We start from the raw sequence: 23,414 nt of genomic DNA on the forward strand, positions 1-23,414 counted from the left end.
GCAATACTGCCATCTGAATTGTCAAACAGCAAGGTCATCAGGGTCACCCCTAGCTAATTTGGCAACTGGCCTCATGTAAAAATAGGGAAAGAGGGACTTAAAAAAAACAAAACAAAACAACCCAAACACTAGCTACAGTTTAGTTTCTCCCTGCAAGGTGCTGCGTGACTGGAAAACCCACAGGCAAGTGTCTTTGCACCTAGTGTCTGCTTCTTCTAACACTGACACTTCTAATGGCATCCCAAATAACCTGGGAACCTGCTGGACATTTTAATATCCTGTACCATCCCTGTTAAACCATAGCTTTTGGGAAGCTGCCAAGCGACTTTAACCAACTGCCCAGGTGATGAGGCGGCAAGCCCCAGGCAAGGTACCACTGTACTCAAACCGACACGCTGACCAGCTCACTGTGACTCTTCCATTGCACTAGGCTTTTGACATGTCAGGATTCCCCATGGGCAGGCAGTGACCAGCTTTACACATTGGGTCCCTGCAATGAGGCTGTTAGCAGCAGTTAGATAATTTGCCTAGGACCTCGCATGAGATTGTGAGATATCATTTGGGCCTCAGTCTAAGTAAAATGCCCTTCTCATCGAAGGATGAGGATTCCTATTGGGCAGGCCGTTAGTAGAAGAGTGAGCTTATGGGCAAACATCCCAAGACTTCTGTGGCATCATTATTTTCTATTACACAGCTTCTGGCTAACAGTTGCCAAGTATTCACTGGCTACGTTCCTTATCAGGATGGACCGTCTTGCATCTAAACCCCCATTTCTTCACCCGGACAAAGCAGACCCTTGTAGATGCAGGAACCCTCTGCAGAGACCAGAATCCCTTACATTTAGCAGAAAGCAAAACGCTTGTCAGATGGGCTTGTTTCTTTTGTCTTTGGACTATTTATCTGTGTTTTGCATAGGGTCTCACTGTTGAGCTCAGTCTGTAAACCTCTAATCCTCCTAAGTGCTGGGTGTGCCTTCAACCACCTGCCCTTGAACGGTGACCTTCATCCTCCTCTATGGAGAACTCCCACCCTCTTATCACACACAACAGCTCTGAGGCCCAGGCAATTGTCCTATCTAGATTTCTTCCACCAAGGACGCCCAATGGCCGCTACCCACTGCCAAGACCTTCAGTAGCAAGGCACAAAGCCAAGCCGTCTTCATTGTTTATTCTGTTTATGTCAGTCTTATAGATCCCAGACTGACCTTGAACTTCTGATCCTGCCTCCACCTCCTGAGTGTGCTAGAAACCACACTGGGCAGGGCTGAAGATTAATCCCTGGGCTTTGTGTGTGTGAGGCAAACACCGTACTGAGCCGTTTCCCCAAGCCTCCCCACACCCCAAGGCGTGCTGGACAGATCTTTTAGCTTGTGAGTCAGAGCGGCTTGTGGTATCCCCTCTTAGAGGCGCAATTCCAGAATCTATTTGTTGAATCAACTACTACTAGCTCTCAAATTAGCTAGGCCACCGGGGAGAAGCAGGGATGTGCTGGATTAAAAAGGCATTCTTCTGTGTGTTTTTGTCTGGCTTCAGGATGCACCGATTTTCTCTAGTGGGCTAACTTTTTAAATTATATTTTGTACAAATATTAACAGGCATTTGTATTCCCTGAGCACACATCTGAGTTAAAGGATGGAGTCAGCTAAAAAAAAAAAAAAAGTGTTGGTCTCATGGACCACAATGTTGTGATGGAAAATGCACCGATTACACAAGGCTCTGGGGATAATTGTGTGCAGAGAGGGAAAGGGTGGGATTCTCTATGGACCTGTGAACAGGGAGTGAAGCAGCCTATTAAGCTTCTAAAAAGGACAGACTTTGCAGTATCCTCTTTAGAATTAATGGGACTTGATACAAAAATAAAAAATAAAATAAAATAAATCAGGAAGCAGGGCCAGTGAGTTCCTGGGTGGTCTCTCAAATAAGAAAACCCAGAGCAATAACACCAACCCATTTTAAAAGAGCATTTAAAAGTAATTTTATTGTTTGAATTTTACAAGTAGTCTTTAGAGGCTTCAAACAAGAACTCTGTTGCAAAACTAATAAATAGCTTGCTCCCAGTCCCCAAAGAAGAGGGAAAACCAAATAAAAAGGAAACTCAAGAGAGATAAGCAAGACTTCAGACTGCTCGGATGTTAGCGGCATTTCTCATTTACAGAGACATCAGCAATGTACAATCTCCTTCATATGGTAGAAGGGTTCACTGTAATCTTTACAGAGCATTCCCAAATCCTCCTATTCCACAGTAGAAATGTTAACAGGAAAAAAAAACCCACAGAGAACTCACAATCATTTGTGGAATTATAGGATAAAAGGTCTGGCGTGTGTGCGCGTCAGGAGGGCTCCATATAGGTGGAATGCAGGACGTTAGGTCCACTTAACAGCAGGGAACGTGCAGCTCATAGCCAGTCGACCCTGGCCAGCCCCACATCTCTGAGCTCTACAGCAGTGAGGGTGAGGGGCCCAGAGCAGCCTGCATCCCTGCGGAGGCATGGAGCAGCGCAGGAGGAATCTCTGGAGCAGAGTCCTTTGGCTGGCTTCGGAAGGATGCAGAAATGCTGTGTGCAAACTCCACACTGCAACATGCAGGGTCCAAAAGGCCATTTCATTACAGGCATTGCTCCAAACAAGCAAGGGTTAAACTCACGGCTTAACATTCACTGTCAGCTTTTCCCAATTAGAAACACTGGTGAAGTCTTGCTTTGGTGAGGAGGAGTGGTCAATTAGTCATTTTGAACAAGCTTAAAAAAAGTTTGCTACCGTCTTTAAAAATCTCAAACATAAACTATATATAAGGACTTTTGACCAAGAGGTGTTTAAAATGCATAAGGTAAAGTTTTCATTTGGGAAAATTCAGATGCCAATTCATGTTAGGAGCCAGGACAGTGAAAGAGGTTGGTTCTAATTTAGTGGGGTTCACTTGAGCCAAACAAAGAGTCTTAGCTCTCAGGAATGTACTGGGGACCATTGTTCTGGGGAAAGAAGGGACAAGATGCACGGATGGGAAGGGGGAGGCGCTGGCTTGCGGGACTCCAGCAGGCAGCTGCAGAGGGCAGAAGCCCGCACAGACCAGGCAGTGGGCGTTTCCTTAAAGTCCCTCTCACAGGCATTTTAGAGAAGGAAGCAGCAAGGAAACACTCCTCCTCACCCCAAACACAGCTAAGAAAGAAAAACGTTTATTTCCTAGGAACAAAGACATCTGTCAAGGGAACAGGGGATCTTGGGGTACCTGAAATAGATCAGCAAGCTGATGGAAGCAGGGGCTAAGGGTCGGGGGCACTCAGGGCTGGGCTCAGTTTCTTTGTAAATACATAACAGATAAAGATATTGTGCAAAAAATAAAGACATCCACATTTTAGCAGTTAAACTTTTATTTTACTTTTTAAAATTTTTTTATTTAATTTTTTTTGTTTTTCTTTTCTATAAAAGGCAGATAATGATTGTTGATCTGCAATTGTCGTGTTGTGCACTGTCCGACGGGAGCAGGGTGGGCACCCGGGGCTCCGAGAATTCCTCCCAAGGCAGGATGAGTGGGTGCTCTAGGGCAGCCACGGAGAGCAGCCTGTCCCTCCCGCTTTCCCCTCAGCTGGCCCTAGCTCATGTCTATGGTATTGAAGACCCACTCGGTGAACTTCTTCAGCTTGTCCGAGGCGTTCTGGGACTCCTCCTGCAGCCGCAGGTTGTCCTCGCGCAAATGCTGAACTTCCGCCTGGAGGTGGGCCTTGTCTTCTTTTTCCTGAAGGAAAAGCCCAGCACACGTGACCTAGGAGTGCCCACTGCCTGCCCAGCTCTCAGGAGAAGCAGCTTTAATTCCCTTGGGTGGCCTCTTCCCACTCCTCAGTTTAGTAGATACCCACACACATCAGACCCAAGCCCAGGGCTCCCAGAAAGCTTAGCACTACAGGGGCGGCTCTGCAGGCAATTACAGCAGTGTATATTTTATAGCCACTCTAAGTTTTAGGCCCCTGGTGCCCGATAAAGTCAAAGCCAGCCAAGAAACACGACTTTCAGCTGCCCTGACCTGAAGATTCAAACAAGAACTCCATGGGAGCCTGTGCTACTGACATCTGACACAAGGGCTGGAAGCCAGGCCAGGGCCCAGAGAATTTTAAGGCTGAAGTTTAAGGCTTTCCCAAAAGCCTTACTGTAAGTAGGACAGAAAGCCAAAAGGCTTTACTGTAAGTAGGACAATGAAGGCCTCTCATAGCACATGTGCCAATGGCACCGACGTCTATGCTGCCCCTAGGCACACTGTGCAGGGAACAGCCATATGTGTCTCACTGACAGCCTTAGGTCTCCCAATTAAGGGTATTTTGCTCCCACAGCCTGGGCAATGTCTTCTGAGAACATTTACCTTCTTCAAATCTTCTCGAAGCATCTTCAGCATACCTTCCAACTGGTCCACTTTAGAAGCCAGAGTGGGAGAGGAGTCCTTACTGCTAGGAAGGAGAGACAAAAGGCCATGCTGGCAGGCACCCCCACATCTGATGACTTGGCTTTCCCCCCTTGTTTGTAAAATGTTTTTCAATGTCAAATTACTCATCATGGCAACCCAATGTGCATTTTTTACTTTAAAAACAGAAAATGGTGATCTTAACAAGAGGAGATGCAGGTTTGAATGGCAGCCAATCAATAATTTCCTTTGTTAAAGACACTACATCTTATGACAAAAGAGTTAGTGACAATGGGTGAAAATAGTCTTTAATAGCACAAGAGCATGTTGGCAGATCCAAGAGTCACACAGTAGGGTTATCCTCAAGATCAGTTTAGGGATTTCAAAGGAAACTACCAGTGTATAAGTGTGTGTGTGTGTGTGTGTGTGTGTGTGTGTGTGTGTGTGAGAGAGAGAGAGAGAGAGAGAGAGAGAGAGAGAGAGAGAGAGAGAGAGAGATGTATGTGTGGTGGCACATGTATATATAGCTTTAGGGCCACCAGCACAGAGCAGGTCTAACGATCCCAGGGCGCTCAGCCTCTATGCAGGCCATTACAGCTACACACAAGGCTCACAGCTCAGCTAGTCTAAACAGGTTTACTAAATATTGAGAATATGAGGCTGCATGTTTCAAAAGCCTGTCAGCCTAAGCCTACCATCTCAAATTCCATTAGGACCAGGAAGGCAGGTTAAACTGCTAATCACGCCTGCTAGTGGAGTATGTGTGGCAGCACTTGAGGACCACACAGCTGGATGCTGCTGGCCCCAGAAGGCACAGCTGAGGACTTGTCAGCTCTTCCCTCTCCTCTTCTATATGACTGTGAGCTGCCAGCAGTTTCTTGGGGGGCAGCTCTAGTCAAGTCATGTGACTATGACTTATACAACAGAAAGCTGGTCCTATGTAGGGAAAACTCAGAGGACTCTTTGCAGAGCCAGAGATGTAACTCCTGGTTGTCTCAGTCATGGAGCAAAGAGTTTTCTTCAAAGGTAGCTCAAAGGTCAAAGTTCAGGCTGAAATTCCTGATCTATAGTGAACTGTGTTACTGATCTCTTAAATTTACGTCTATAACAGGCTTCAAAAGCAAAGTCCACGGCTCACTGCATACAAGGCCACTGATGAGTGATACTGATTTCCAAACTCCCCAGACAAACCCAAAAGTTGGCAGCAAATGGATCATAAAAGGGAAGTGGTCAGCTGCAATCCTCAGTGTGGTACCTCAGGCCAGTCAGATCTGGGCTGGGCTGAAGGACAGATGTGCACGGGGAAGCACTTGCCTCTCACAGAGCCCTGGGGGTGCTGGCCCCCAAGGAGCCCTCAAGAGCCTGACAACCCCACAGGGTCTTCACAGTGAACTCTGAGTGGGGAGACAGCGTATTAAGGTCTAGGTACGCCATTTGCATCTGCTTTCCCATCTTCCCCTCATCCTAGGATCTGTAGTAACGACCTCTTCCCAGAAGTCTGACTTACGCCTCTCTGTGGAGCACATCCCGGGGCTGCACTTTCTGGGTTTCCTTTTTCCTCCCCAATGTTTTGAGCAGTTTGTCACTCTGCTCACTCTAGCTGTCCCAATGATATGAGGGACAGTGGCATCTCTCTGTTGAACTCATAGTCAATAAGAAACTAAGCTCACATCCCTGCAGACTTGTTCAGAAGTCCTACCTCAGCCTCCCGGTCCCTGTTACTAGGCGCTTCTCACCACATTTCATAGGTATCTGAATATATATGTAGATGTGAGATACATTGGTTTTTACTGAGACCGGGTCTCAAAATGCAGCCTGGCTGGTTTTGAACTCCAGGTCCTGCTGCCGTTGCCTCCATAGTGTGGAGTTACAGGCATGCATTACCACACTTGGCTTAGATACCTTGGTTCCTACCTACTCCGGGAGGATTTGGGTAGGGGTTTCCAGCTGTTGACTATTTGGCATGGAGGTGCCACACTGTGTTCCACAAATGGCAGCTGGGATGCTAGGAAAAAGCCCACACCTCAGCCACAGGAAGCTCAGGGGCAACAGGAAACTCTGCTCCCCACAGTGTAGATCTCAAAGTCCACGGGCTAATTCAGAAGCTCTTGGAGCTTCAGTTACTACCGATTTGCTCCATCTACCAACGCCCCCAGCCAGCCTGCTGTCCTGTTTTCTAACAAACAGGAGAGTTGAGGGGGCCAGAGAGATGGCTCAGAGGTTAAGGGCACTGCTTGTTTCTCCAGAGGTCCTGAGTTCAATTCCCAGCAACCACATGGTGGCTCATAATCATCTATAATATGCTATAATACCCTCTTCCGGCCTGTAGGTGTGTGTGTGCAGGCAGAGCATGTATATACAACAATAAATACCTCTTAAAAAACATACCAAGAAAAACAAAAAACAAAAAACAAAGGAGAGCTGAGGCAGGGTGCTGGAAGCTGAGCAGACATGAATACAGTCCCAACAGGGCCATGATGGCAACTGAGAAAACTCAAAAACCAGACTCAAAGACTAACTCCCAGACTGAGCACTTGTGACCAGTGAGTTTTCTTATTTTACCTAATAAGCCCTAGGGGGCACAGATGATTTATGACATTAAACAATAAAGAATATTCATAATTTTATCCTTAAGCCATCAAAATCAGTTTAATTGTGTTTACAGGAGTCGGCTATAAAGTGTTCTAACTAAAAAGCCAAGCGTCTGGCACTGCAGCTGAGCTTCACTCAGCTCATCCATGGCCGTCCATCTCCTCTTCGTCACCTCTGCCACTACTGGGGGCGACACACGGTGCACAGTCGTGCCCTCAGCACTGCGTGACCAACCTGCTGTAGGACTTCATCTGGACCAGGCCCTGCTCCTCTAGCTGGTCGCCGCTGGAGGCCGCACTCAAGGGACGGTGGTTTTCATCACTAGCAGCAAAGAAGGAGGCTCTCTGGACTGAAGAGAAGCGAGAAAGCATCACGTACAGGGCACATCGCGGGCCCCGCCTGCACAGTCAGCCAGAGGTCCGAAGGGATGCTCAGGTTTAACCAACACACAGGTACGCTTGGAATCCATAGCCTCTACCCCTCCCAGTTTAAGGGACAGTAACAGCACCAAGTGCCCTTGAAAAGACAGTTGCTGTGCATCCATTTCTAGCCCGTTTCTTGCAAAGCAGTGTTCTAGTGACAGCTCTCCAGAAAGAGGCCTTGTGCCAAATTCTAGACCAAGAGATAAAGATATAAATGCCCTGAAAAGCTAAAATTAAATGCTTTGAAACTTCTTTTTTTGTTTTTGTTTTTGTTTTTTGAGACAGGGTTTCTCTGTGTAGCCTTGGCTGTCCTGGACTCACTTTTGTAGACCAGGCTGGCCTCGAACTCACAGAGACCCACCTGCTTCTACCTCCCAAGTGCTGGGATTACAGGTGTGCCCACCACGCCTGGCTATTTTGAGACTTCTTGAAGGTACTTTCCACAGGATGTTGGCCACTGTGGTGGGCTTAGCATTTTGTCCTCACCGACTGTTTAGACTGTTATCCCAACTTAAAATTTATATGGAGATTGGTCAGCAAACTGACAAGCCAGGTTAGAATCCAGAAGTTCCCATGAGCCAAAAAAGCAGGAAGGTGGTAACACCAGCCTGCTCTCTACTGCTGCTCTTTCTGAATTCTGTGGCCTCATAAGCCATGTCTACACTGGATCCAGACAGAATGGCCACTGTCAAGTCTTCTAGTAAGAACAGTGACTATGCTGCCAAAGCTTGAGAGAGAACATTTTATCATCAAAACAGCCTGGAGGATAATCTTAAACAAAACTCAGCCTTTCCTGAAGGAGGACAGCAGACAGCTATGTCAACACATTGTGTTTAGACCAGAGCATCCTAGAGGCCGTTACATTATGAATTCTGCATACAGGAAACACCAAGTTCCTGCTCTGTAAAGGAAATACTCCCAGCTAGCATCAGACCATGAGCTCCAACTGGGTAGGTAACTCTCAGTGTGACCAGGGTGGCCAACTGGTAAGACCTGATCAGGTCTGTGGCTTGGCCGTCAGGACTCTGGTGACCTGTGTGAGTCCTTAGCAAACTCACCCTCATAGGCTTTGGCGGCATCTACTAGGTTGGACCAGTCCAAGTCTGCAGCAGTGTCAGGCAGGGGCATCAGGCCAGGGTCAGGGATAGGCTGCCTTCGGGTCTCCTGGATATCAGTGAGGGAGCTGTCGGAGGCAGAGAACTCTCCTACAGAGGAGACAGCAGGATAACACTTGTACCCATGTATCCTGGCACCACAGTAGACGTGTAAACCGTTTGTCTGATGGAATCGATGGCTAGTCTAACAGGCCATTAGTGGCCATTCTGAAGCTGACCTGCCTTGTTCTAGTCTCATTCCATTTTTATTTATTTGTTTACTCCGTGTACCCTTGGCTGTCCTGAACTCACTTGGTAGTCCAGGCTGGCTTCGAACTCATAGCAATTCGCCTGCCTCTGCCTCCCGAGTGCTGGGATTATTGATGTGTACCCCTGCACCCAGCTATCTTTTTCCATTTTAAAATCACCTCCCACCATCTCCCAAATGTAAGTCTTAAGAAACTTGGTTTTGCACTGAGGCCATGTGTAGGACTGCTGTAGAGGCACCAACTGTCCTCAGTGGGCATGCGGCGCAGGTAGTTCTAGTGTTCAGTTTCCTCTCACAGTGTTAAAAAAATCCCTGGGGGAGAAGAGGCCTGCTCCATTCGAGAGCTGGCCTGGGATTACAGCCAAGGGAGGCTGACACCTACAAGAGGAGCAAAAGGATCTCTTCTTATCTGGGCCACAAGCCAAGATCTGCCCCAGCTTCTACAGGCTCCGTGCTCAGGAGCGGAGAGGGACAAGGGCAGCCCTGGCTCTGTGCTTTGTATCCAGGAATGGTCTACTGGCTCCACGGCTGGGTGCATGAGGTAGTACGAGAAGTAGAACAGACCACATTGACAATGCTAAGTCTCTCGTAGGAGCCAGCCTCGGGAGGGGACTTTCCGTGGGCACTGGCATCAGTCTCCATCCTGGAGACCCTAGGTATCACCTGATCAGCAATGTTACAGCAATCACATCCAAAAGCCACTGTTTTCTAAGGCAAAAGTTACTCACTGCAAACATTAAAGACTTGTAATGGCGGACAATGATAAAAACTCTTGCGCAGGGTACCAGGGGCCCCCTGATGCCGGTCTGCTGCTGCTCAGGCTTGTGGAGGCGGACAAGTGGAGGTTTCCTAGAGCCAGCAGCCAGCATGGAAACAGCATTGTATGTAACTCCATGAGGACACCCCTCAAATGTGCCATAGCACCAATACCCAATGCCTTGCAAACACGGAGCTCAGCAAAGCTCACTGCAAAGTAACACAGCTCCAGAAATACCTGCTTACAAGGGAGCAAAGCTGTGGCCCCGAGGCAGCCTGGTGAGCCAGGGTATATGCAGTGCACGCTTTCCCTGTCAAGCATGCAGAGAACTGTGCTGCGGTGCAGCTGCTGGCTGCTAATGTATTGAAAATGAGTGAGATTATGAGTAAATGGAAGTCAACAAATCCTGCAAGATGTCAATGCTCAGCTGTATTTAGCCCTGATCCCACCGAGGGTATGGAGGAGGAACAGATCATTTGTGTGCCACTTATAACCTTCCTGCCCTTTCATCCCTGACACCCCAGTTCCCACGTAGGGTAAAGAAACTAAACCACCACCTCCGTCCCTCAAATACACCAAACAAAGCTGCTGAGTGTGGAGCAGGGGCTCAGCACAGATGCACCTGTTTTCTAGCAGGAGGTAGGGAAAGGTGCACAGCCAGGGCATGCGCCCCTCCCGTCCCCATGGCTCTCTGGACTGTTTTCTTGGAATCTAAGCCTCTAGAAGCTAGAGCATTCTGAATATGATCATGCACGTGCACATATGTGTGTGTGTGTGGGGGGGTTATTACTACTTTTTATTGCTTGTGAAGGTTGGAGAGAGGTGCAGGGAGACTAGAAAAGCTTTCAAGACAGGCAGGACCACAGGACTAGAGAGGTTCAGAACAGCGGTCCCTGCAACGGGGAGGACGGAAGGAGAAGAAAGTGCCTGAGGCTTCCACAGAGGGGCTTAGCCTAGAGCAGTGGCTCTCAATCTGAGGGTCATGACCTCTTTGGCAAATCTCTATCTCCAAAAAATATTTACATTACAATTCATAGCAGTAGCAAAATTATGAAGTAGTAAAGAAAATCATTTTATGGACGGAGGCCAGCACAACATGAGGAACTCTACTGAAGGGCGGCAGCATTGGGGCGGGAGAACGGCTGCTCTACAGGGTGGCAGCAGGAAGCAGTGCCTCCTGTGATGACTGTGGCTCACTGCCAGTGACTTCTGGCGCTGAGGGTGGGTGGAGGAAGGAGCAAAGGGAGAAGGATGATCCCTGAGCAGGTGGAGGAGATGTGGGAGAGTTCGTGTGTTTAAGGGAGGGCTCAGGAAGGTGCAGCGCGGACAGCAGGCTGAGAAGCTCCAGCTCCAGAGACAGGAAGCGACATGGGGCTGACACACACGACCACTGCAGCAGAGTGCTCAGAAGGGAAAAGTCAGAGAATCTGGTTAAAATGATGTGAGCAGTAAAGGATCGGACATGGGGGCCTGGGCTGTGTGTCTACTGGATTCAGCCATGGCTATCAGGTGAGCCTGGAGTGGATGCAGGCAGAGAGAAAAAAGAAAAATTTAAGACTAAAGTCCCGGAATACAGCTGTAGTAAAACTGGGACCTAGTCAGGCCATAAAGCAAGACAGCACACATGACCTAGGAGGCGCAGGGGTCCTAACCCTCTTCCTGGAAGATCCCCCCACTGGCTGGCCAGACAGTAAACAGATGAGTGTGGCAGACAGTGAGGGCAATCTTCTTACAGGCTGGGAATGGGAGAGCAACTACAGGCCGATCTGGGATCCTGTGGCAGCTGACGGAAGCAGGGCACATATCTCTATGAAATTACTAATCTCGTGTTAGCTCCATTTGCCCAACGGTATTCCACTAGCTAGGACATCTGAGGAGAACACTGATTCTCAGATGGGTCTCTCAGAGCAATTCAGCAGCTCTTGCGTAAAGTCTAACAACCTGTGCTGACCGATGCTGAGGTGTGTGACTGAGGATGGAATAGAGAACGGAATTCCTCCAAACTATCCCCCAGGAAAACAAATGGCTGGCTGTCGTACTGGGCCTTGGGCCATCCACAGGACTGCCCAGCTGCAGGCACACTTACCATGCAACGACTTCATTCCCAAGGTGTAAGATGGCCTCCTCAGTGGAAGCGACTTGGGGAGAGATGGGTAGGTGCTGCTGAAGAGGACGTCATTGGGCAGGGCTTGGTCTAGAAGCGAAGCCCTGGAGGTGAAGAAATGCTCCCTCTGGCTGCTGTAAATGCTCTCGTCTGACAGGGTTCTGTGCAGGGCCCTTCGCGAGGTGGGGGTGGAGGGGAAAGGCGACTGCGGAGAGGACAGTGCGTGGAACTGGAAAACAAGAAAGGCTGGAGTCAGGGGCGGGTCACAGAGCAAGACCAAGGCCTGGTGCGTGAAGCAGGGACACGCTGCCTCAGGTTGAGCCCCACCTAGTCCTACAGGGAGAGAGGTTGTACCCTTGTTCAGGGTGAAGCCGACTCATGAGCTATCAAGGTTATGTGGTACTAAATAACAAAATAATCATTTTCTTGGTTGTTTTTGAGCTGGGGGGTGGTGTCTTACTATGTTATCCTAGCTAACCTGGAACTCAAGAGAGCCACCTGCCTAAGTAAAGGTATTGCACTCCTAGTCTTAATATGAACTTTCTTTGAACCCTGTGTCATTGGCCAGATCATGTAATCTCCCACAACTAGACTCTTCAGCCATAAATGTGAGCAAAGCACCTGCCTGGACCACCACACCTGCTCACCGCAACGCTGGCTCACAATGGCGCCTGCCAGGAGGCTGAAAAATGAAGATGAGGGGTGAAGTACAGGGGTGGACAGCTGAGGAGCAGCGGCAGGGAGCCTCAGAAGCTTGCCAGATGACAACCTGGAGATGACCACCTAAGTGCACACACTCAAGGCTGCAGCGACAGCTCAGCAGTTAAAAGCACCGGCTGCTCTTGCAGAGGATCAGGGTTCAATTCCCAGCTCGCACAGGGTGGCTCACAGCCATCTGAAACTCTAGTTCCAGGGGATACAGCACCTTCTTCCGGCCTCGGCACGTGTGTGGTGCACAGACTAACATGCAGTCACAACACTACTTCACACAAATAGAAACTTTCACCCTCAGCAGAACCTGAGCGCGTAACGGCTGCTCTTGCCACGAGCAGCTGAAGAACAAGCTCTAATACAGTCTCTCCCGGTGGATGGGTGTCATTAGTATTTAAGACAATTATCTTTGTAGAAATGTTATTTACTGTGTGATGTATGTGTGTGGCCACATATGCCACTGGCAAATGTATGGAGGTCAAAGGGCCTCTTGGGTTTCTCTTCCACTTTTATATAGAGATAGAACTCCAGCCCTCAAGCTTGCAGGACAAGTCCTTTCACCATCTGCTGACCCAAGGAGATCATTTGTTTTCCTTTTTTTTTTTTTTTAAGATTTATTTATTTATTTATTATGTATATAGTGCTCTGCTTGCATGTGTGCCTACACATCAGAAGAGGGCACCAGATCTCATTATAAATGGTTATGAGCTACCACGTGGTTGCTGGGAATTGAACTCAGGACCTCTGGAAGAGCAGACAGTGCTCTTAACCTCTGAGCCATCTCTCCAGCCCAAGGAGACCATTTTTTTTTGCAGATGTACTTTTTTTTCCTTTGTCGAGGCAAAGCTCTCTTTACCTTAGGCTGATCTGCTTCTGCCTCCTACGTGCTGGGACTAAAGACATGTCCACCATGCTATGTGGCTTTAGGTTTTTCTGTAAATAGCAAAGCTCCTGAAAACCCATCTTACTGAGACCCAACAGGCCCAGGGTTCACACATCCAGCAAGCTGGAGGCCAGGTGGATGCCTGAATCAAGTAATCACTAGTCAGTTTCTTTGTTTCTTTTTTCTTCAAGACAGAGTTTCTCTGTGTAGCCCTGGCTGTCCTGGAACTCTCTTTGTAGACCAAGCTGGCTTTGAATTCACAGAGATCCGCCTGCCTCTGCCTCCCTAGTGCTGGGATTAAAGGTGTGCGCCACCACGCCCGGCTAATAAGTATTTTTGCAGGACACTGTTTACCTTGACAGGGGCAGCATGGGGCAAAGGAAGTCTCAGTCCCTGCTGCAGTGACTTCCTGCTATCTGAGCGAGCAAAGAGGGACAACTTAGCAATAGCTCCTTTAGGTGGCTGGAATCACAGACACAGAAACAAAGCTGGCACTGGGGCTTATCTGTATGCACTAGGCCTGGTGTATTTTCACCCAACAACCCAATCAAGCCAATACCCCACCTTCCATGGCCGCACAAACTATTTTCCCCTTTTTTGTTTGCTTTTTATTTGTTTTGTTTTTGAGACAGGGTTTCTCTGTGTAGCCTTGGCTGTCCTTGACTCTTTGTAGACCAGGCTGGCCTTGAGCTCACAGCTATCTGCCTGTCTCTGCCTCCCTGAGTGCTGGGATTACAAACCACAGCGCCCAGCTGCTATGCAAACTATTAATCAGACACATTGTAAATAAGAGTACAGTGTAACCAACGTACTAACAATCTTGTTAAGTTAAAAACTGAGGATGTGGGGCCAGGGAGGTGGCTCAGCAGGTACAAGCACTTCTCAGAATGGCCAGACAACTCAAGTTTGGATCTCTGCGATCCAAGCTTGAAGTGACACATGTCGTCTGCAATCCACGTAATTTACGGAGGTTTGAATAAGAATGTCCCCCATAGGCTCATAGTTTTGAATGCTGGGTCACCAGGAAGTGCCACTATTCAAAAGGATTAGGAAGTGTGTCACTGGGGGTGGGCTTTGAGTCTCTCTCAGCCAGCGAGGCAGGATATAGCTCTTTCTCCAGCACCATGTCTGCCTGTATGACAACACACTTCTTGCCATGAAGCTATAAGCAAGCCTCAATTAAATGCTTACTTTTATAAGAAGTTCCATCACATGATGCAACACTAAGACACGCTTCTGTGGTAAGAGAGGAGGCAGAGGCAGGAGAGTCCTCTAGAAGCTTGAGGGCCAATTAGCTTGGAGAATGCTACCCAACAATAATGAGAAAGACACCTCAGAGGAGGTGTGTGCATGCACCATGGCAGGCACACTCACACACACACACACACACACACACACACACACACACACACACACACACACACACACACACACACAAAGAACATGATGATACCCATCACACACATCCACATACAAAAATAAATATTTTTTAAAATCATGATGAGTTAAATCCATGGTATGCACAAGCTGGCCTATGATCAGTCTGTGCGAGCAGTGACTGTTTCTTTCACTATTTTTTGGAGTGGAGTAGATATTATATGGATTTCTAACTAGTTTTACTAAAATTAAATCACCTTGTTTCTGTTTTCAAGGCTATAGAACTATCAGACAATGCTCCTGCCTCAGTACATCTCAACGGATCTTCTTCTTTCTCTTCCTCTTCTTCTTTTTTTTTTTTTAAAGATTAATTTATTTTATGTAGACAAGTGCTCTATCTGCATGTACACCAAATCTCACTACAGATTGTTGTTACTGGGAACTGAACTCAGGACCTCTGGAAGAGCAGACAGTACTCTAAACCTCTGAGCCGTCTCTCCAGCCCCTCACTGGGTCTTTTTTTTTTTTTTTCCACTCCAGGCTTTAGAAGAAAGTTTTCATTCCCAATGAGCATCTCCAGCCTGAGGCTTTTTGGGAGAGAAACCCTAAACAACTCCTATTTCGCTTCTTTGGGAACGATCAGCAGTTCTCTGGATGCACACTTTACTAGGCATTAGGGAGTGCTGACCCACAGGGAAGCAGGGCAGGCGGGGAAGGATGCCACCTGGCTGGGAGCTGGCTGCCCCTAAGACACCGCAGTCCCGTGGCTTGTCAAAACCTCTCAGCACACAGCTCACAACTTCCTGGGCTTGTAGGTATAGAAAGCCACCAACTACCTGCTGTGCGGATCCCCAGGGCTCCTGACCAGTGCTGCCAGTCCTGGATTTCAGAGAGCACAGAGACAGGTGCACGGGGTCCTCAAAGTGTGCCCCAAGGACCCCAAGGGGTTTCTTAGAGAATCACTGATGGGGAGAGGGTCAGGGGGACCCTGAGCCCATGCCAGCCCTTCTCTCCCACCACAGAAGTTCAGCTGTACAATTTGAGCTTTGGTGGATGTTTTTAAAGTAAAATCATGTTTCTGAACTTTAAAGCTACCGAATGAAGCATTTGGAGACCACTGGTCCCCCAATTTGATCACAGCCCAGCAAAGGTGGCTTGTTATTTCACCTCCACTCCTGCCCGCAGGGACTCAGACCTTCTTCATCCCGTGTTGGCCCTTTCAAGGTGAACAGTGTCCTGCAGGCTGATGTTCACCCATGCTCTCACCATACCCGGCTGCTTTGGCTGTCAGTGATACGGAGTCACCAGCTTTCACAGTAAACTAGTAGCTTTCCCTACACATTAGGTCTACATGGAACCCCTTGCTCCGGTCCACCTGACTGGAAAGGAGGATAGGACACTGCCTGAAGCAAGCAAGACGATCGTTCTGCCTGTGCGGCGAGTGCTACAGCTCCATGAACACTCTCAGGCCAGAGCACTGACTAACTCAGCTCCACTAGTGGAAAAGCAGGGACTCACAGCTCACAGGACAGGAAGCCCACAGCAGCATGTGAACAGGCTCTACCACTCTAGCTCAGAAATGGCTCTCCTAGGCCTCTTCCTGATGTTTCCTGCTGGCCTGAAGCCTTGAGCCACGACTGGCCTGGGAGGCTTCTCAAGGCAATGCTAGCTTCCCTCACACAGAGACATGATCATCTGGAAGACACACCAGAGCTACTTAGCTGAACTCGCCTGAAACAGAGCCAGCCTAGGAAGGACCGACTGGAGAAGAAAACCCAGGCACTGCCCTGCTGCAAAGGCCAGAGCCAGCAGGAGCACACTGCCCTTGCAGAGGGTCTCACACAGATTCAAACAGCAACACTAAAGTAACTCATTTCAGAGATAAACGCCAAGGCCTGCAATGTGGGCAGACAGACGTTAACCCTCAACTATTCCCACTGCACAAGTAAATCCAAAGAATAGAGGCTCTGAGTTCACTACCCCCGGCCAAAAAAATGTTCAAGTAGGATTTAGCGGAAAGATTCCTTCCGGGGCAAGTTTTACTATCCTTGAGCCTCAAGGAGCACATATAAAATAATTTTATGTTGAAACTGGGGTTTTGAGGTTTTCATCTGTCACTTTGGGTTTTGATGGGTTCAAGCACCATCTTCCTCAAGGTTGCTAAGGAACCATTTGTTCCCTGGATCATGATTCAGAACTGCTAAGAGCTGGCTTCCGAAACAGAATGACAGATGCCAGGAACGGCTGTATCTGTAAACCATCTAGTCACATAAATCATGTTAATAAGCCAGTTACTTCTCAGCAAAACTTGAGAGTGGCCCCTGGGATACACGTAATTCCCATAAAGGCTGAATTTCAGATTAGGGGTATAGCTGATCTGTGTGGGTGGTGTGCATTTACACACAAGCACAGAGAAGTCTGGAGACGCAGGGGCCCATGGCTACTCCGAGCACACTCACGCTGACTACAGTGGAGGCTGGTGTGTGGGAAGAATTTTCTAGCTAGCATTCTCAGTATTCTGAAACTAGCTTTCTAGTCACCCTGAAGATCATTAAATTCAAAGTTCAAGGAGGAAAACCCTCAGAGTCACTACCAGGACCTTCCTGGAGTGGCCTGCTTTCTCCTGGGCAAGGAGGAATTCCTCAGGCCCTCACTGCTGAGAATGCAGATGCAGGGGACCCTCAGGAGTTTTCTGGGCCCTGCTAGGAGGTGGGCAGAAACACCTGCCAAACAGCTGAGTGGAAGGCAGGCCACCAACAACCGCACCCAAATGCTGAGTGAGCATTAGAGATGGGTGGAGAGGAAGCCTCGGCTCCAGGGAAGGTAGGCACCCTTGAGTCTGGCTACGAGGCTGTCCCCTGATGTGTAGAGTCTATTACTTGTGGTCAGCAGAGTGTAGGCATAGAGACCAGCAGATATACTCAGGACACATGTGAGAAAAAGGACCTTCCGGGCAGAAGGCAGGCTGGAGACCATATGAAAAATGTTCCAGCTGAAAAGGGAGACACAGGTGTCTTTACAACGTCCTGGAAGTGACACAATTTAAGTGTGGACCAAGGAGTCATGCACTTCAGAATAGCAAACACTAAAAGAAACAGGATACTAAGAAGATGTGGCTGCAAGGACAGAGCAAGGACTGAGGAAGAGGAGTCCCCAAACCCTCAGCCCAAGAGCCCATCATGCCTAGTTTTTCTCTGCCAATTTCCCCAGCCTGCCTTCTACCTTGAAATTCTTCTGTGATTCGGGTGTTGGGCTCTCCAGGTCGATGAGTTTCTTTAGATCCTCCTCAATGGTGGACTTGGAGGTTGGCTTCGGGGACGCCCGCAGGTCCCTGGTTGAGGCGCGAAGCCTGGTGTGGGCCATCTCATTACTATCACTCTGATGACGCCTGGGGAGAAGGGTGGAGATGCAGTCAGTAGGGCTGGCTCTTGGGGGATGAGAAGGGTGACAGACAACTGGTCTGGGTCCTGTTTACATCACAATCCACAAAGGTCAGAGCCTGGAGTATCAGCAGAGCCAATGTGAAACACAAGACAAAGTCACTCCTCTACAGCAAACTGTTCACCCTGCTTGGCTAACGCCAGCAGCAGACCCGGCAGATCAGAGACAGAGCCTCACTGCCACCTTTATAGAATGGTAGCAAAGTGACAGGAATATACTTAGAGAAGTCCTTTATCCTTGGGGAATTTATTCATTTTCTAATATCCTCCTGGCCCTCCTAGCCCAGTCAAGAAGCCGTCTGCGGAAAGGCTCAGCTACTCCAAATGGTCTTTCATACAGCTCTTTCCTAGGACAGCTAAAGATCTCAGATCAAAATGTTTACAGTACATCTTACTCAAGCAATGAAGCAGAGAAATAATTTTTACAAATTCACTTAGCAAATGGGGGAGGGGAGAAGTGTGATCAGAATATATTACATAAAAAAGTTCTTTTCATTTAAAAAAAGAAAACAAAAATCCCTGCACTAAGCCAGTCCCTCCAGGTTCAGCCCCGGCCCAGCATCATCTGCCAGAAGAGACTCCCCGGTTCCTTCTGTGAGCAGAGAAAACCAACCAGTAAGTAAAGGGAGGAGATCTCTTACTTCCTGGTATCCATAAATCCCACGGAGTTGATGGTTCCTTCTGGCTTTTTCCATCCAATCAGGTACTTGCTAGTGGCGCCCTGGCGAGGGTAGAAAGTCCTAGGCCCAGAGGAGGATGAGGAAGAGGAGGAGAAGGAAGGTGCGAGCTGGGAGGATGAGGCGGGGTGAAGCTCCTCTTTTGGTGAACTTCTGGCGCTGGAGAACACCACTGGGCTGGCAGAGTGTCGGGAGCTCATAGTACTGTGGGGGGCAGAACAGAGACTGTGACTGCAGTGTATAAGCCATGTCAGCCAAGTGGTGTCCAAGGTGGGGGTGAAGGCCAGGTTAGGAAAAATGAATTTTGAAGAAATGATTAAAAGAGATGGCTAGCGCCTTCCTTTTCTCTCCCTGTTAATTTAAATGTCTGCTTTCAAAGTGATAGTCATGGGGCTTGGCCTGCACTTGAAGTTAAGAGTAAAAGCAGTTAAGATGGAGGGGCACTTTCAGACACACTTGCCCCACTTATGTCCGGGAGGGGCAAGGGACAGGGTGTGTGTCTGTAGGGTGCCATCAGATCTGGGGGTCATGGGGATGCTAAGATTGGGCTAAGGATCAGGGAAAGATCAAGTAAGGGATACAGCTGTCCTGGACATCCAAGGCCAAGGGCATGCTGAGGTCTGTGTAGCATGTAGCATTCATACTGACTCAAAGAGGCTGCTCATTATCAGACAAGTTTTAAGACTGAAAAAAGCAGACTTTTCAAGGCTGGAAAGGAGAACTTATATCAGCTACCCACATCCATGAACCCAATACTCCCTTCTGGAGGTCTCTTGGAGCCCATCTCTACACTATGAGCTCTGCAGAGTTCTGCTGAGGAGACATCTAAGGGCAGGTGACTCCTACCTACAGCAGACATACAATTGCACTCCTCAGTGGCACTTCTAGATGTCAAAAACTAACAATCCTGACTGAACAAATATTAAGGTATCAGTAGTAATATGCAGATGTGACAAAGTACCACTCAGCCTTCAGGAGATGGTAACAAAGGGTGTGTGGGGTGTACGGGAACTCTAGCTTGGCAACTTTTCTGCAACTCTGAGACTATCACAATATTTTAAAGTATTACAGTAGAAACAAAACCCAGATCCTACTGGCTGACATAATATTTATCAATGAAAATAAATCTTGACGCCTGGCCTCAAACCTTACAGAAAGTCAAGCATACCTGGATTGTATTTTAACACAGAGACCTACAGGCTTTGAACCACACCATGGAAGAACATTTTTATAATAGACACATAGTGTTTTTAAATGACATTGAAAATATAAAAGCCCATTAAAGTGTCAGGTGGTGGTGGTGCACACCTTTAATCCCAGTGCTCAGTATGCAAAGGCAGATGGATCTCTGAGTTCAAGACCAGCCTAGTCTACAGAATAAGTTCCTGGGCAGCCAGGGCCACACAGAGAAACTCTGTCTTGAAAAACAAAACATAACAAGACAAAAAACAAAAACAAGAAAAAGAAAAACAAAACAAAACAAAACCACTATCCAGCTGACAGCGCATAAAGACATATGCAACAGTATGTCCTTATTCACTACATAAAACTCCTAAAAACAAACAAGGCATCTAGGTGAATAAATAAAACAGATAATGATTTAAACAGTAATTTCAAAAGAACGATTAAATAGAAAGCCTAGAAACATCACCACGTATCAAGAAATACAAATTAAACCATAAGGATACCGCACATCTACCAGAATGTGCTAAATGAACAGATCTCAGGTCAGAGAGGATATGGTACAGCTACAACTCTTACAGATGCTGGCAATATAGCCTTGTTACAATCTTTTTGGTCAACTATGTCACAGCCTGTGCTGAGGCTGAACATGTACCCTCCAGATGCAGCAATCGCTCTCCTACCGACCGAGGTAAGAAAAGGCACACATATGTGTAGCTAAGGCACGCTCAGGAATGCATACATGTGTTTTACTCAAACTGTACTTAAAACTTGATGTTGCTTAATTTTTATTGTAAGAGATGATTATGTCTACAAATGCTGTTTCTGCTTAAGTGTATCCTCACCAGGATACCTGCTTAACTGACCACGGAGCATGGTTATCCATTTTATCTATGAATATGATGGCTAATACTGGGTCCCAGGTGTGAGATGCCAGCCAGCACACTTCTGTTTACTAACGGTTATACCCAGACAGCCCCAGTAAGAACTGGTACCATATGGGAACAAAGGCACAAGCAGAAACAAATGAAAATTCGCTGGCTTGTCTTCCTTGCTTAGTGTACACACCCCCTGGAAGCTAAGGCGTAACCTGGGGCACCTCCAAAACATGCACCCCAGGGTTCTAATCCCAGGGATGCTAATGGGACAAAGCTGTATCAGTGTCTGCAGACTTGGCAGAAATTGCCCCCAAAATGTGTACCCCATTTGAGAGCCACTGCTTGAATCCAGTTGAACTGCCACACTCCTCTAACTTGCCGAACCCCGCTTCCTGTCTGCCCAGATCTAGGCGCTGAAGCCACAATGCCATGTTACTGAAGCAATGCCCTGGCCCTGCAGGGCAGCTATCAGTGCAGAGTCACGGGCTCAGATGACATTTTCTTGAGTCAAAGAAATCCGTGTTTTGAAACATTTCTAAGCTGGGCGTGGTGGTTCATGTCTTTAATCCCAGCACTCGGGAGGGAGAGGCAGGCAGATCACTGTGAGTTCGAGGCCAGCCCGGTCTACAAAGTGAGTCCAGGACAGCCAAGGCTACACAGAGAAACCCTGTCTCGAAAAAACCAAAATGAACAAACAAATCAACAACAACAAAAAAAAAGAAAAGAAAAGAAAAGAAAAGAAGATAGAAAGAAAGAAAGAAAGAAAGAAAGAAAAAGGAGCATTTCTAAAGGATTCTCATATTTCTTAGAACTTAAAATTGCTATGCGAGCATATACACTTTGCATCTTGCAAAACAGGTTTATCTCTTCCTTTCTGATATAATTCCAGCCCAGGCTGTGGGTGGAGGCCCTTGATGCTGACCACCTGCTGGCCTACAACCATCTCAAGTTAGTAACTACAGCCACATGCTCCACCAAGGGACTCTGGGAGTTTAACTATGCTACAGCCAACTGTAAGTTGATAGCTCTGTTGGGGGGGGGGAGGTGAATCTGCTTCATTACCCTGGAGAACTCCTGTTAGTTCAGTGCACTGCAATTCTGTCTCACCCCAGTTCTTTGAGTTCCTTCCTAGGAACAGTGTAAGGTAACAGCCAATAACATGGAACAGAAAGAAAAGAGACAGATGCACTGGGGCGACAAGTGCAGTATCGATTCCTTTCCTATTAAATGAAAAACTATGAGCACAGCCAGACCAGATCATGAGAATGCAGCCAGGATGTCCCTGGACGCTGACTTCAATTTTCATTTTCATCTACGCTCTCAGATGCTTTGCCTTTCCTGGAAAAACGGAAGAGCTTTGGATGATTTTGGCCACTCTAGGACATGAGTTCTGAGAAGGAAGAGAGGACACACATACATTACTATACATAAAAACCAAAGAAAAAGCAATAGGGTGGCCAGAAACCAAGGCCAGTCTGACCTGCCAGACTTCTTGACTCGTGGCTCAAAGGAAGCCATGGGCAAAGGTGCCGCAGCCTGTTTACATTACATGCACCTTTACAGGAAGGGCTGGCCACCTGCAGAAGAAACGCTGCTCTTTGCTGCTTGCAAAGAGAGGAACAAGCAGGGTAGGGGAGCACAGATGTCATCAATCAAGCTGTCAGGTAGCATTCCTAAGCGCTCTGGCTGGGGACGCCCTTCTAAATGTCTACATCACCAGGAAGCCACTCTTTGCTGTGCAGCACCAGCTGCTGCCTGCTACAGGAAAGGATGCCTGCAACCATCTACTATTCAAGCATGGCGTGAGAATTTGGGCTTTGGTCCTACCCTGTGAAGGATGATATTTTCAAAGAGGGAAAGCAGTAATTAGTCACCTGTCAAACGGCTGTGACAAAATCTGGGCATAGGCTGGATGCTGGCCTATGACCAAGAGAGGGCAGCTGACAGGCTTCCTGGGATCGGCCATGCAAATAACAAGTGTCTGGGTGACAGATAATGAGGGAGAATGATGGAGCCAGGACTCCCCCCATTGTGTTCGACACTGGCCAGTTCTCTACTACCAGTTCCATGGTTCTGGAAGGTTTCAGGAGACGCTAGTATTATAGCACTGGGGAGACCAGCAAGTGAAGTCTCGTGGTTAAGCTGGCAGGAAAGAGCGAGCACGAGAAAGAAAGCTGCGCCTTTGCAAGAAGCAAGTGTCTGGTGAGCAGAAAGCATGCACATACAGCCTGAGGAGTGAGTGGTCGGGTGGGTATTGAAGAGGACTCACAGGTCACCGTGGACCACAGACAAGCCACCTGTAACTCCCAACTATGTAAATAAGGAGCCAACAAGATACCTGTGAACATAACCATCTTTGTTTTTCTAGACAGGGTTTCTCTGTGTAGCCATGGCTGCCCTGGAAGCTCACTCTGTATACCAGGCTGGCCTCGAACTCAGAGATCTACCTGCCTCTGCCTCCTGAGTCCTGGGATTAAAGGTGTGCGCTACCACACCCAGCAAACATAACCATCTTAATGGGCATAGCAGAGACGGTGTCATGTTCAAGTTTGGTGTCAAGAAATGCAAGAGAGAGAGAGAGAGAGAGAAAGAAAGAAAGAAAGAAAGAAAGAAAGAAAGAAAGAAAGAAAGAAAGAAAGA

At 47.9% G+C, this 23,414-nt stretch overlaps 1 protein-coding gene across 8 annotated transcripts in view; it reads right to left on the reverse strand.

The window, feature by feature from the left end:
* Positions 1-2,745: 2,745 nt before the first annotated feature.
* The window catches only part of SIPA1L1 (signal induced proliferation associated 1 like 1), a 277,017-nt gene continuing 256,348 nt past the window's right edge, over positions 2,746-23,414 (reverse strand). For 7 of the 8 annotated variants that reach the window (XM_084792053.1, XM_084792052.1, XM_084792056.1 and 4 more), the window contains 7 exons: positions 18,679-18,918; positions 17,820-17,985; positions 11,609-11,855; positions 8,462-8,608; positions 7,216-7,330; positions 4,351-4,435; positions 2,746-3,732 (listed from right to left, as the gene is read on the reverse strand). In XM_084792053.1, coding sequence (XP_084648179.1) covers positions 3,589-3,732; positions 4,351-4,435; positions 7,216-7,330; positions 8,462-8,608; positions 11,609-11,855; positions 17,820-17,985; positions 18,679-18,918 — 1,144 coding nt within the window. In that variant the 3' untranslated portion in view covers positions 2,746-3,588. The remainder of the gene's footprint in view (positions 3,733-4,350; positions 4,436-7,215; positions 7,331-8,461; positions 8,609-11,608; positions 11,856-17,819; positions 17,986-18,678; positions 18,919-23,414) is intronic. The other variant, XM_084792055.1, reaches the window with a different exon arrangement.

The sequence above is a fragment of the Acomys minous genome (assembly GCF_964271855.1).
Source record: "Acomys minous genome assembly, chromosome: 8".
Classification (NCBI taxonomy): Eukaryota; Metazoa; Chordata; class Mammalia; order Rodentia; family Muridae; genus Acomys; species Acomys minous.